At 30.5% G+C, this 14072-nt stretch overlaps 1 protein-coding gene across 3 annotated transcripts in view; it reads left to right on the top strand.

Moving 5' to 3' along the window:
* Positions 1-1627: 1627 nt before the first annotated feature.
* LOC107438937 (fatty-acid amide hydrolase 2) overlaps positions 1628-14072 on the top strand; it is a 75438-nt gene continuing 62993 nt past the window's right edge. The window contains exons 1-2 of one of the 3 annotated variants that reach the window (XM_087164108.1): positions 1776-1922; positions 11996-12178. In XM_087164108.1, coding sequence (XP_087020234.1) covers positions 1917-1922; positions 11996-12178 — 189 coding nt within the window. In that variant the 5' untranslated portion in view covers positions 1776-1916. Of the gene's footprint in view, positions 1923-11995; positions 12179-14072 lie in introns of all 3 variants that reach the window. The other 2 variants (XM_087164110.1, XM_087164109.1) reach the window with 2 other exon arrangements.

Genomic DNA, 14072 nt, shown 5'->3' with positions numbered 1-14072 from the left:
TTTTTCAAATAATTTGAAGAAGTTGGCAACCTTTAATGTCTACCATTCTTTTAATAATGGCAGTTTTTTTTGCTATAAAATGCAGGGATACCAACTTCTCCTGGTTGATGCTATTAATAATTAAGTAGTAAATTAAATATTAAAACTTTTAAAATCATGATAATTATGCTTTCTTTTTAAAGAAAACGATGCGAGATTACTGCAATAAATTTGCATTTCATATAATACTTTGAATATTTGATGTGTAGTTGCTTTGAATACGAATATTTGATGTGTTGCGTAGTAAAATTACTTAAAATAAAAAATACTCTTTTTCTCCGAACAGCAAGCACTGAACTTTTACTTTCTTCGCCTAGGAAGATGCCAGAAGTGTTACTCATTTAACGTTACCCAGTGGGCACCTGTGAACTTAAGTGACGGATGCGAGCAGCGTTACTTACGCCGCACTGCCACAGACACAGATACCCGTTTTAAAGAGTGGGCCACATTCGCACATCAGAGAACTCACACTGAGAGAAACATCCATGCCCTAATTCGGGATTAGAACCCGCAGCCACTGACTTCGCAATCAGGCACGCTAACCACTCGACCATCTGGCCAGCATAAAAAATACTAAACTAAAAATAACTTGAATTTCGTTACCACTGGAGAATAATTTTTTTACAAAGCTCAGAAAATTAACATCTCTGAAAATGTTGCATTGACGCTTCCTTGACGGGAAAAGGATAAGCTAGAAATTTCTCAGATTATCTTGCTTATATGTAAGCATACCCTAGCAGCAAAATAACTTAAGCCCTCATTAGGTCAATATTCATGAATCTTGACTAAATAAGGGTTCAAAGGGCCATTATTCATCAGATATTGGCCCTTTATAGAATTTTCCAATTCATCCTATATTTTACAGCCACTTTACAGCCAATATCGTTCTGTTGTAGAATTGCAAAATTCACCCGATATTTTATATCCATTATTTAGCCACTATGGGTTCTATATTGACCAATATAGGCCCTATATAGACCATCTTAGAACCAGTATTTAAAAATCCAGGCATCCCAATATTGGTCCCTCGATGCATGTTATTATAGGACCCATATTGAGCTAATTTTAAGCCTAACTAGGGCCAAAGTAAAATTGTTGCTAGGTTAGTTATCCTAATATATAAGTAATAGATTTTATCATGTGAAAATACTAATTTACTTTAAAATATACTAAGAAATAAAACTATACTTTAAATAAAAATAACTGATGGTAATTTCACTATAATAATTTTTAACACTCCCTGGAAAATAATCTTTATTAATAATTTTATTGGAAATATATTTCAAAATCAAGGAAATATTCGTACCGCATCGAAGTACACAAACTAGCAGCTGATTATGTTTAAGATTGCAATAAACAATTACCGACTCATGATGACATTAAGTTATCATTGGATTTCGTTTTTTAGTTACTTTATTAATATTTTTTTTATAAAAAAGAAGATGGAGAAACGTTTCATAAAAAAAAGAAACAAAAAGAATGTAGGACAGAGGTCACAGTGATTATGGGATCTACAGACATCACGTGTTCTGTGTCAAAACTTTGTTTTTTATAAAACGCATAAAAAAAACATTTTTAACACTTATTGAAGCGTATTTATTAAGTTGAATGAAATAACCGAAGGATCGACAACAAAGTGGCGAAATAATAAACCAATTGGATATAAAACACTTATTGTGATTGCTTTTATTTGATTTGTTGCTATTTCTGACACAGAAAAATGTGCGTGTCTTATTTCTTTGTCAAATAAAATTCTCAAACATAACCACCAGTATCAGCTAGGTCACATCGATGACAAGTGGTGCAGAAAAACACGCTGAAAAAATTATCTTCTAAGATTTCTTCGAATAAGGATTTTATTCCCTACTCGGAAAAACATGGCTGTAAGTGTGGATAATTTTATTTTTGTAATATTTATTAAACTCAAACAATTGAATTATTTTTGGGAGACACATGCTTTATGAAAATAATCTTGGATATCAGAGAAATTAAAATTAATACTTGTCGTATGAAAACTGTTTTTGAAATTAGGGAAATCTATAGGCTTTGTATTAAAAACTGACAAATTACAACCAAACATTACAACCAATTAATGTTCGAATTCAAGCTTCAAGACAGGACTGAAAGTCCATATATATCAAGACACAAAAAATTCAAAACTGGTAGCTTTTTTTTAGTTTTTTTTCGGAAATAATAAAATATCCATAACTGTTAATTTTTTTAACGGATACAATTTATATATTGAATTGCTTCTTCCCCGAGAAATAATTAATATTAATTAATTGTTTATTGTTTAGAATAGTTTTACTCCTCCCAAAAATTATCTATTACTGAAACAATTCTACTACCAGAGTATTCTCTTTTCCTTTACGCTTTCAGGCCTGCTTCAGGATTCAGCACCAGGAAAATCTTAAGGAAAGGTAGCAGTATTAGGATGAAAAGTTGTATTTTAACCTATTAATAACTCCCAAAATAGTTCAACCCTTTGCACAGCGGGGAGGCTGATGTCACCACAATGAAATTTAAAAAAATTTAAATACTATCTTTTTGCATTGTACTCTTTCATGAATGTTTCTTACTGCATGAAAAATAATGAATAATATATTTTAAATAATCTAGTGCTTTATTTTTCAACCAAAAATTCTATTTACGGATCTGAAGAAAGAATCTATAATATTTATGCTTTTTTTGTAGAAAGGATTACGCAACTAAGCTTTCGTACTTGTCTAACATATTTCCACTTATAAATGACCTACATCGAAGCCTACAAGGCAAAAACAATAACCGTTCTCAACTTATAGAATAAGATTGATGCTTTCAAGCGAAAAGAGTTTTGTATACAAGGGAGCAACTTTGAAATGTTTTCTTCTTCCTGTGATTTTATAAATGCTGTATTCCTTAATATGAAATTTTGGAGTACAATTTCGGAGCACTTAAATGACTTTGACTTTCAATCGATATCCTCCAGAAGAGGATGTGCTTGCAAGGAATTTGTGAATAATAAATCCATATGTAGAAAAATAACTAACAATCTTACTACCACAAAAGAACTTAATTTATTGCAAAAGAAGATTAATATTATCAACAATATAACAACTGTTATTTTTTAATATAACAGTATTACAAAATAACAATCTTACTACCAAAAAAGAAGAAATTTATTATTAATGTAAACTAAATGAATATAGTTCAATGTTATCAATAATATAATAATTCTAATCAACAATAATCAATTTATCAATATTATCAGCAATATAATAATTGCTATTTTGTTATATTACAATGTCACAAAATGACAATCTTACAACCACAAAAGAATTTAGTTCAATACCAATAAAGATAGTTTAATATTAATTACATTAGAATTTGAAGATAGTATCAAAATATCTTCAGACTTCGGATAAAAATCATATTTCAATAGTATAAACATATATTAGTTCTGGATAAAAAAAAAATTATAAAATAATGTCCCCATCTTTTTAAAAATCAATTAAGATTTTTTATCACTTTTTTTCAACTTATTTATGCATAACTACATTTTCGATTACGAGTGTTATTAAATCAAAACGTCGAAATTGACCCAATCTTGTGCCTGCTTTACGTGTAGCATTTTAGTCAGCATGTTAGTCGTGTTAGTCAAGTTAACTGATGGCATGTTAGTCAGCAACAAACCAGAACAGCAATCACATTAAATTTTGTTATTTATTTTTTGAATGTTTGTTATTTCCATTTTTATTTATTTCGTATTTACTTGACTACCTACTATACGTGATTACATAAAATGGTTTCGCTATTATGTTACTTAAATAACAAAATTAATATTTGTGTATTAGAATTAATATAAATTTTATTTATATTTATATAGTTTCAGTTCAAAAAATTTTTCATATTTAAGAGAGTATATGAATGATCAAAAACAAACAGGTCAAAAATTTCTTAATTACCAAATTTTTTCGTACGTAAAAAATATGTTTATAGTCCAAATTACTCACCTTGCCGGTCTGCGATAAAGCACTGAAGTATTTTAAAGATCTTTCGAGTAAATCGAGTTGAGAAACACGTGTAAAGTACGTGTGGGGTAAATATCTGTAAAAGTACAATGGGTAGAATTTGTATTACAATGGGTAAATATCTGTAAGAAAAATATCTAAATTCTAGAGTATACAGATTTAAAATTTTAACTCTTAAGGGGAAGCTAATACTCTCACCTTCTTTTTAAAAAAATTGATACTAGTTATTAATTTATCAGTGTATCTGCAAATTACAACCTTGAATGTAATTTTTCATCGAAATATTTATATTTCCCTCATTTTATTTAGATATTAAATCACTTGTGTTCATCTTAAACGCACGGATAATTTTTAAATAAAAAAGTGCTTCAATGTTGAGATTTATTTTGAAAAAACGTATTTTCATAATATGTTAATAATATAAACATTTATTAAACCCTGCAGGGTTGAGAGCTTTTTAAATCTAAGTGTCACTAAGTACCACAAGTTATCAATGATATTTCTTCCTTAACAGAAAGAAATATCCCTGAAAAAAATTTGCTCTTTGCAAGTGTGTGCTACAACTTTTTTTTCATTAAAACGTTAATTGTCAGAAAAGTTCACATAAAATTTAACTATTTTAAAATGTAATGCAATATAAAAAAATAAAATAAGGAAACTTTGGCTCATAACTAATTGTGGAACAGTTGAGGTAAGTGAAATTTTTCGAATTAACATCAAATTATTTATTGACCCATTAACCATGGCTCCAATTCTCTTGAATTTTCCAGAGAAAAAATTTTTTACTCACAAAAAAATAGCATTTCTAATCATGCCTATTCCATTGAAGTCTTGGATTTAAAAAGTTTAAAATTTAGAATTGTTCTAACCACCTTAACATACAAATAAATTAACGACACATATAAATGTACGATATTCATACGATAGTGTGTTTTATAGCCCTGATAAAATATAAACAAATTTATGATTATAACTGCAAAACGATTCTTACAGTAACTCGTTCTGGTGCAGAGTAGCCAGTCTGGCAACACCAATTCAGCAAATATGACGAAAACCACATCAAAGAGTGCAAAAGATATAGTCCTTCAGTGACAAAGCCACTTAGGTGGCTTCATCCCGTCTTTAATTTTATTTTTTGGAGATGATCATCATTCCAACATCTTCTCTTATCTCAAGGACACAGGTTTCTATTCATTAATCTAGTTTTTCAACTTCATTTAAATTGTTATTTATAAACCTAGTTTCAGGGGCGATATAGCCACAACTGGGTCTTCAGCCAATAACTCCAAACTAACTAATAAACTAATGTCCTACTTGGATAAAATTTTCAAACGAAATTTACTGGAAAATGTAAACACTTGGAAAAATCGTACTTGAGAAGTTCAAAGTTGACAAATATGCCTCACCTGTCGAAGGGCTGCAAGTTTATCTGTTCGTATTGGTATGAAAAGTATGTTTGCTAAAAAAAATCTGGGTGCAAGGGTTAAAATTCGTTTTGTTTTTCTTCGTATTAGCTAGCTCTTGAAAAAAGCGGAAGAAAATTGCATTCGCAATAATTTCAGGAAGAGGAAATGAAATTTAAATTATTCTTCGGCATATGGTTTATTAACAGTCTATTTCAGAAAGATATAATGAATTAATAATTACCAAATAATATAAATGACAGTGAATTTAATGTAGTTTTCAAGTAAGATCTGGTTACTAATACACTCAAAAATTCCTATCACTTTTATCAAAAACGTATAACCAGTTTTTAATTTGGCTCCTTCCGTTCGGTTTAGTGATAAAACGGTATTAAATAGGTTTATTATTTCATGCGTTATTGTCATATCTTCCAACATTTGAGGTTTGTTAAAAATATTTTTTTCAGCTGTAGTAAACTAAAAGAGAAACTTTTAAAGCACATAGAATTTTTTTAAAGGAATTTTTTCAGAATCTCTGAATTTGTTCCTTCAACTCTGCACCTGATTCCGTTTGTAGCCCTATTTCCATTCATCGTGGATTTTTAAAGTTGTAGTGGTCATAGGAATGGTTAGAAAGCAGAAAGTAGAAAAGGGTCATTTTGCCACTAAACACATAAGTGAAGTTTTTACTTATTCTGTATCTTGCAGAAATTTGCAACGCTACAGAAGTATGATGTTCTGGATCATATTCTAATGTCTTCTGGTAATTTATCGAATTGGAAAATATCATAAATCTAGACTTCGCTGTAACAATGGTTTAGTGTAAAAGTTGTTAGAATTTAATTTGGCTATATGTTGATGAAGATAATCAATTTTTAGATCGCGATGTATGTCATCTTTCTACCTGAACCACCCGCCTTTAATCAGCTCCCACAGAACCTTATTTTTAATCAGAACAGGGAATATATTACACCAGGAAGACGAAGCGTATATTAGTATTGATCATGTCAAAGACAAAAAATATTTCTCATTTTCACTCCAAATTGTATCTGGACAGAATATAAATGCTGCAACATGTACTTCACCTTTAATTTTGGAGACATGATCATCCCACATAAATTTGGAGTTCAGTGCGAGCAGTAATTAGGTTACTTTGTTAACAGAGGGGATTGTATCATTTAATAGCACTAGCTAGCAACCTAGCTGTATTTTTTCCCAATTTCTTCGAATGGCATGACGAATAATTGTGATTTCTAAGCATTAACTGAGAATTTTTCAATTTAAGCACCAGACTTCGATGCTCTTAATTTTTCCTGTTAATTTTAGATGACATTATTGGGGCTTTTCGATTCGACAAATATACCAGAGCGATCAGCGAAATGCGTGATTATACTGTTGAAATCTACTATATCTATAGGAAGATCCAATGGTAATAGGATATAAAGAATAAAACCTAGTATATTTCAATAAGGTCCCCCCGATAAAATATGCCTGTTTTTAATATATCTTATTATTATTTGAAAACTCACCTTGCTTTATTTACCTTTCCAACTTAATATTCAGAGAATAAAAATCCCTCGCTGAGATTCTCAAATAGAAATAATTTAAAAGATTGAATTGCTGAAGACTGAAGTTATCGCTATTTTCGTAGTCTGTTAGCCATTTCGCTCACATTTTTTTTTAATTTTCTAAGGACGCTGGTGAGCTTACTCTAAAGTCAAAGTATCAAGCTGTTCTAAAGCTAAAATGATAAGTAACAGAATAAATATCCGTTTGGTTTAAACATAATATATACTACAACTTTCTTCATAATGGGACTTTTCGCATAACATTTTTGGTAAAGAATTAATCGCTTAAAAATTTTTAATTGATTAGTTCACTGGTTACAGCTAAATAAATTTATTTACTAAATCTTCAGAACAGAAACATAAAAAAATTACGATATTGACCTCTGACTTTTCGTATTTGGCGTCACAATTTCGAAAAATAAGATTTAAAAAAGTCTATTGTTAACTTTTATATGGATCTGACATTAATAAAACTGTTGCTTTTTTCACCTTGAAAAACACTTGAAGTAATTGTAGAAGTTTAATTATAGGATATTTATTATAATTTTATGTTACGTAATGATAATCATTTCTTAAACACTGCTTCTGTTTTCTGCATGGGGGATGCATGTATTTCTGAAATGGCAGCAATAAAAAATTCACTTTAAAGAGAAGAAACAAAAGAAGGTTCTAATTGATGCTTTTCATGCATTTAATGATATAAGCTTTTTAAGACGTGGAGTGTTTTTTAAACAGGCAGGTATAATTAGGTTTCTTCATATAAGATAATTTCACTTAAGTCTTTATTGAAAATGTATAGCATTAACTACCTCTATTTTTAAATTGCTGTAATAAATATTGCTGCTATTTATACCTTATATATAGTTCTGAAAACGCATTAATCAATTTCTTTTATCGCGCCACTTTTTTTCTACATCTCAGCTTAAGACACTGTGTTTTGCATACAGTATGGTTATAACTGAAGTTACTTAAACAAAGAGTTAGTATTCGTTGAGATTTATGTCGTTAAAACTTAGTATATTCTATGTATGGATCATGAGATAAAAAATCTGCAATAAAAATAAAGTTAAAATTACGACCACCAAGTGAATCCAAAAAACACGTATACAAAATTTTAAAAAAAATTTTGACTTAAAACTTTATTTAATCAAAATATATGCACTTTTATAATTTTAATAAAAACACTCTCACAGAATTTTAAAAAAAATCGAGAGACTTATTTGATCAAACCACATGCATTTTGATAACTCATCTACTTGTATAATATACCCAAATAATGGGTTTATGGGTTCAACCAAATGATGGATTTAATAATGGATTCCACTAAATAATGGTTGCAAAATAGTGGATTTGGATATTTCAAATTTAAAAGGAAAAGCTAGTGTAAAAAAGCTTGTAACTTTTACATTTCAATATTAACGCCACATTTTTTTTAAAAGAACCGCGTGAATCTTGCTTTAGTGAAGACAGCTATTTGTTCCCCGAAAAAAGAGAAAAAGCTTGTAATAAAAGAATTTCATATCTATCTGTTATAGGGAGGAGTTAAGAACCCTGATTACAAAGACTTATTTAATTCTGAAATTGGGCCACACTTTCGTCAAATATTTACTGATAAAGATACATTGACACACTTACACAGAATTCGCAAAGATTTATTTTTCACGAAAATTATTAGAGAGACACACAAAAACTCTCCATTTTTCCAAATTTTCCTTGTTTTAATCATTTTTGTTTGATTTCTGCTTTTTGTTAAACACCATTTTTTATATTTAAGACGTATGTCCATCACTTTAAATATGAACTAATTTTATGGCAGATTTCCTTTTTGTCATGGTCATACACAAAAATTCATCGACATCTGTCTACCAGAACGGACCGTACTACAACCACCTTGAAGGCCTTATGTCAGTTCCGAAATATAACATTTTATAAATATATAAAATATATTGAAATTATCATCGAAATTAATATAATTAGAGGAATACGTGGCTGGTCTAGGAACAACTTCCGCAGTTTCTTTTTGATACCTTCGTGGCCTGGGTTCGCTTTATTGTCTTACCAGCTGCTTGATAAACATAGAATTCTACTATTCTTGTCTAAACAATACGCTCTTACATGAACTGAAACTGTTTGTCATTTCAGCTTTAATCGTGCAGCAAACTGACACTTAAATTATGAAAGTGGTAATACGACAACAAACTTATACTTAGGTTATGAAAGTAGTAATAGACTTAATAGTTGAAATTTATCAATTAATGACAGTATTTCATAACTGCTTTCAGTTAAACATTTAGCGTAAAATTTTATTTTTACACTTAAATTGGCACTAAAATTTAAGCTTCCTATTTATTTCTTGGATTACGAAATTTTCCACTACATATAAATGGATTAGTATTTATAGAAATGCATGATAATAATATAGTGCTATTTTTGAACTCTGAACAAAATAAAACAGATATTTCTGCTTTGAATTGTAATTAAATTTTTATCTTACTACCCCTGGGAAAAACCATTCTCGGAAAGGTAAAAAATTGGCAGCTATGGCATTTGTCATTAAAAAAATTTAATAAACTTGATAAATAAAGAAAATATAATTAGTTTCTTTCTCTAAAAAAGTAATTAATTTCGAGATAGACAATAAATAAATTCTAATTAATAAATTGACGCTAACAACTCACACTTGTTATGAGCATTTATTGTCGTAGCAAGGGTGTAAACATTGCGTGTTGAATTTGCAGATAAGGCAAAAGAATTGAAAAGATAATGATTTTAATTTATGTTTCTATGTTTATTTGCTTAAACGAAGGGAATATTGCAAGTAAAAAGAAATGTGTCATGTTTATTTCTTTTCTTAATTAAACATATTTCAATCATCTCTATTTTGTTATGGTTTTTGTTTGACTTGAAGAATTGGATTATATTGTCAATTTATTATCTGATACTTAATCCTTTAGGCCATTGCATACAAACATATCACCTTTATTTCATAATAGACTCTTTTTTTTTCTATCTACGGTTTCGCTATTGCTAATGTCTTTTTTCTGGAACTACTTCAGATAATTACAAGTATTATTACAAAAGGAAAAATTTTTCTTTCGTAAAATGTCGAGTATCAAATGATTAAATTTATAGACTTCTGTGAAGTGTGGTTCCTGCCAAAATCAGTAGCCAGAGTAGCCGCCATTGTTGGAGATCACCAATGCCCCACGCCTCTGCATTGATTCAAAGAGACTTTGGATGTGTTCTTGGGGTACAGCAAACCAAGCAGGTTCCACACGTTACCAAAGTTGATCTGGTGTGACAGCTGGGGATGTAATCTGGGTCAATCGTTGAGTAATCCTGGACCACATGTTTTCTATCGGAGAAAGATCCGGAGAGCGAGTTGGCAAGGGAAGCAATTCAATCTGGCGATTGACGAAGAACCCTTGGACAATGCGTGACACGTGTGGTCGCGAAATCCTGTTGAAATATGGCTGTGGGCAAGCTCTGAAAATAAGGAAGTACAACTGGCTCCAGCACCTCGGAGATGTAGCGCTGGCTGTTTAAAGTACCGGCAATGCGTACTAGAGGAGTGCGAGAGTGATACCCAATACCGCCCCATACCATAATACCTGCGACCATCGTGGTGTTGCAGACAGAAGCGTGACTCGTCAGTAAAGACAATTTCATTTCATTCTATCATCCACGTCCTTCTTTCATCGTACCATTGGCGGTGGAGACGTCTATGGTTCTGCGTCAAGAGTAGACGAAGCAATAGGCGTCTTGCTGACAGACCACTCTGCTGTAAACGGCGTCGAATGGTAGGTGCAGACACTGGATGATGCGTTACAGACTGAATGTTCTGTGCTATGGTTTGTGATGTGACTTAGCGATCAGTCACTGCCATGCGCTCAATTCGTCTGTCATCACGTGAAGTGTTGCACTGAGGTGGATGCAATCGAACACGTCGGTTCGTCGTACCCTCCTGCATCCAACGATCACATATCGGAATTACAGTTGTTTAGTTTCGTCCAACACGATTACTGATTTCTCTGAAAGATAATCCACAATCTCGGTAGGCCACTATCCTTCCTCTGTCGAACTCGGATACTTGATCAAAAGATGATCGCTGTTTTCTACGAGGCATAATTGATCGTTTTTTGAAAAAACTACAAGAAAAACACAATTGCCGAACTTGAAATCGTCGAAATCTCCAAGCCTTAAATAACGCTTTGAAGTGGCGCCACAGGCGCGCGTAATATGCATCTAGGCTGAAATTCTAATAATTTCCCCTCTGTTAATGCATGTTGTAAATGTCATGTTAATTGCATGCTTCCTTCAGGGTGTTGCATTTACGGTGGTCTGCAGTGTATTTTCATGGTATCATTAATGCCGATTAGTTTTACTCATTAATGTAGATTAGTTAATTTATTCGTCATCTTCATTAAGACGAGTGAACCCAAATATTTGATTAAAGGAATTTTTTACCCTTTGGGTTCACAGAGGAAGTCAATTTAAACGTATCGGCTTATTTGTCTTCTTCGCAAGCGGGGAATGTAGATTTTCAAGAATCTAGCTTGCACAGAGACGCAATGCACTTTGATTCAGATTTATATGCAAAGCTTTTGTCCTACTTTCATTACTAAAATAAATTGTGAATTGAAATAAAGCAAAATATTAAGTATGACTGCACATGCAAGAAAAACTCAAACTAGATCTCGCTTTTCTGACGTTATTATTGCGTTCTTCTCATGCGTGAAATATCTCGTCGAGTACAATAACTGTACAACGATAGCTCGACTATCTTTTTTTTCTCATTTGAATTAGCAAAAGTATTTTACTTACTTATTCATTTTATTTATTTATTTATTGAATTCCTAAAAAAATATGCAACTATGTTCTAACGCTGTAAGTTTCTGTGTCTAAGAACATTTTAAATCATGCATAATTTAAAATGTTGTTTTAATGTAATTGTTTCTATAATTTATTTTTTTAGGTGCTAGCATCAACTATGGGGTTTATTAGAATTTTATTATATTTCACTCAACCATATTCGGACTATGTAATATCATTCCTTTACCGAATCTTCTGGGAAAAAACAAAACCCGTACCACCAATTGAAAATAAATTGCTTTTATTGTCTGCAACAGAATTGGCTGAGAAAATTCGCTCTAAACAGGTAATTCATGTTTTTTTCAAAAAAAAGTTCTCTTAAAGATGAAAATAATTATTTTATTTAAATTAGCAAATAAGTGAAAAGGTGAGTCAATTGCTTAAAATATAAACCTGCAATCCGATGTAAACCAGTCAACGATAACACCTTTAACTCTTTTTAATCATACAGCTGCCATTAATAACATGAAAGAACTAATATTTTCTAAACTTATGTAATTAACACTAAAAAATGAATTTTAAGAATAAATACACTCATGGACAAAAAAATTAGCACACCAAAAAGGAGTCGTCAAAATGAAACGAAATTTTACATACGTAATGACTACTTGGATGTAAGTAAATGATTAAAAAATCAAAGATTATTGTTTTTCTTTGATTTTCTAATCATTTACTTATATCAAAGTAGTCATTAAGTATGTAAAATTTCGTTTCATTTTGACGACTCCTTCTTGGTGCGCTAATTTTTTTGTCCATGAGGAGAAACTGCACTCTTAACTGTTAATTCATAGTATTGGGTGAACCTCCAAGAACAGTTAAAAGAATAAGTGTATTACCTAAGTAAGTAAATTCATTTTCCAAACCATGCACAAGCGTGATGAACCAGAATTCATACAAAAGTTAAAAACAATGACCCTAACAGGATGCCACACAAGTTCAAAATACTATTTTTTTTTAACAAGATTACTTAACTTTTTTAAAAATAAAACAAGACAATGCAGTTTATAACTCATAACATCATTAAAGTAAATGTCAAATCAAGGTGCAGAGAAAAGTTACTTTGTAAAAAATATTGGAGATTGATCGTTCTCTGGTCCAAGTTGTGGATGAATGAATGGGTCCGCCCTATAAACGGGCTGTAACGTGTGCGTGGCTAAAGTCGTACTGTTGGCCATAGATGGCGCCAATGAAAAACATGAAAGCCACCCTCTGCCCAGGCTTGCTGATGCTGGCAAGTGGCATTAGTAACAACACAGCGTGTTTCTTACATATTTTTAAATACTTCTATCTATTTCTATTCAATCATATAATAAATTTTACTATGAACATAGAAAAGAAGAAGGAAAAATTACATTAATAACGCTTTTTCGTGTTTGTTCTTCCGTTAATTTAAGATAATTAATCGTGCTGGAAATTCATGTTAATACGCCTTATGTTCAGTACTGAAATAAGTATAAAAATAATGAGAAATTAAAATATTTAAGATAAATCGCAATTTACTTTGCAAAATGTTCCTTTGCCGTCAAAAAAAGATGACTTTCTTAAAGAACTAAAAACTAAGCATTCCTTTGTAAAACAAATAATCAAACGATTACTAAGAACTTCATAAGTTCAATTAAAAATAACAGTAGAAAACTATAAAATCATCTAACTAGTAGTCTATAGTACCTAAACTAGAGAGTACCTAGCCAGAGTTCGATGAAAACATCGCACATCGATAAAAACATCACATCATCTATTTTCGCAAGATTAAAATCGTTGTGGCGTTACTCAATTAATGTTGCCATTATACATACTTTATTTAAAAAATGTTTTTTTTTCTTTTTTTTTAAAGAAAAAAAGATAAGAAAATACGGAAAGAGAAAATAAAAAAAGAAAATTTTATTTTCTATAAATTGTTAAATTATTAAAAATCTGTATTTTTTTTTTCTTTTTTAAATAAGCCTTTTTTCTATACTTTTAAAAATCAGCAATTGCTATATAGATTTACTAAATAAATTAAGTGTTGCCAATTTAATAATATAAAAATTGCAATATTTTTTAGTTGTTAAATTTTATCTAGCTGGAGTGATTTCATTTAATTCAAAATATTTTGTCGCATATATTCTGTTCAATTGTTAGCTTTAAAAGTGGTTTTAATATAGTTAACTAAACGATTTAATAATCTAATTTCGAAAGAG

This window comes from Parasteatoda tepidariorum, chromosome 5 (genome assembly GCF_982258835.1).
Source record: "Parasteatoda tepidariorum strain Cologne lab strain chromosome 5, Ptep-v5.0, whole genome shotgun sequence".
NCBI classification, from domain to species: Eukaryota; Metazoa; Arthropoda; class Arachnida; order Araneae; family Theridiidae; genus Parasteatoda; species Parasteatoda tepidariorum.
Note: the sequence above shows the minus strand (reverse complement) of the source record. Positions and strands in the feature narration are given on the sequence as shown.